Raw genomic sequence first — 1,143 nt, 5'->3', positions numbered from 1 at the left:
CCCAGGTGGACATCAGTAAAGTGGTGACCTTGTGCCGACTCCTGGAGGCTCTCATCTTCCCAGCCCGCGGCGGCCTTGACTTCAACCTGGAACAGGTCAGCAGACCCCATAGACTTATATATATATATACGCCTAGATTACCAAACTGTCATGGCTGGCGGGTGGTTGGCGGGTGCTCTGGTGTCAGCTCATCCCATAGACTTATATTTTATACATACCCCAAGATTACCCCATTGTCAAGGCTGGCGGGTGGTTGGTGGGCGCTTTGTTGTCAGCTCATCCCATAGACTTATATGTAATAGACTCCTAGATTACCGCACTGTCATGGCTGGCGAGTGGGTGGTTGGCGGGTGGGTGGTTGGCGGGTGCTCTGCAGTGGTTTGCCCCTTCTTTTCTATCAAACATCTATCGTCCTTATCTCCCCTCCTTCTTCTTTTATTTGTTTGTTACTCTCTTGTAACACCTCTAATCTTCAGCATTAAATAACCTAATTGTGTTGCAAGTGCTGTAAAACTTTTAATAAAACTAAAAATAAACAGTGCTCAGAGCATATGCTTGCATTGGATAGAGCACTGTATAAAAGCAACCTATTATTATTATTATTATTATTATTATTATTATTACTGTTATAATTATTCTTATTATTCTTATTATTACTGTTATAATTATTCTTATTATTATTACTATCCTTATCATTATCATTATTATTATTACTATTACTATTGTTATTATTATTCTCATTATGATTTTTTTGATTCTGTGCGTGTGCCTAGGTGAGGCTACACATGCTATTAATATTATTATTATTATTATTTTTATTTTTATTGTAATTCCCCAAGTGAATTTTCATTATAAATCCCATGATTCTGTGGCGTGTGTCTGCGTTTGTATTATTATTATTATTATTATGATTGTTTCTATGATTGTTCCGCAGGTGAAGCTGCACATGCTGGTGGCGCAGACGTTTGTGTTCTCCTACCTGTGGGCCATCGGGGGGAACTTGACAGAGAACTACTGGGACCCTTTTGACACCTTTGTCAGGTCACAGTTTGATGACCTGGGGGAAGCCAAGGTTTGTGTGTGTGTGTGTGTGTGTGTGTGTGGGTGTGTGTGTGTGTGTGTGTGGGTGTGTGGGTGTGAGTG

The 1,143-nt window shown here is 40.4% G+C and overlaps 1 protein-coding gene across 1 annotated transcript in view; it reads left to right on the top strand.

The window, feature by feature from the left end:
- Positions 1-5: 5 nt before the first annotated feature.
- LOC106013589 (dynein heavy chain 6, axonemal) overlaps positions 6-1,143 on the top strand; it is a gene marked incomplete at its 5' end in the record, with an annotated part of 2,846 nt that continues 1,708 nt past the window's right edge. Inside the window, 2 exon segments of the mRNA XM_013089752.1 lie at positions 6-95; positions 935-1,072. Of these exon segments, the coding sequence (XP_012945206.1) occupies positions 6-95; positions 935-1,072 (228 nt within the window).

The sequence above is a fragment of the Aplysia californica genome, unplaced genomic scaffold (assembly GCF_000002075.1).
Source record: "Aplysia californica isolate F4 #8 unplaced genomic scaffold, AplCal3.0 scaffold01035, whole genome shotgun sequence".
Taxonomy (NCBI): Eukaryota; Metazoa; Mollusca; class Gastropoda; order Aplysiida; family Aplysiidae; genus Aplysia; species Aplysia californica.
This window is presented reverse-complemented; position numbering and strand designations above follow the sequence as displayed.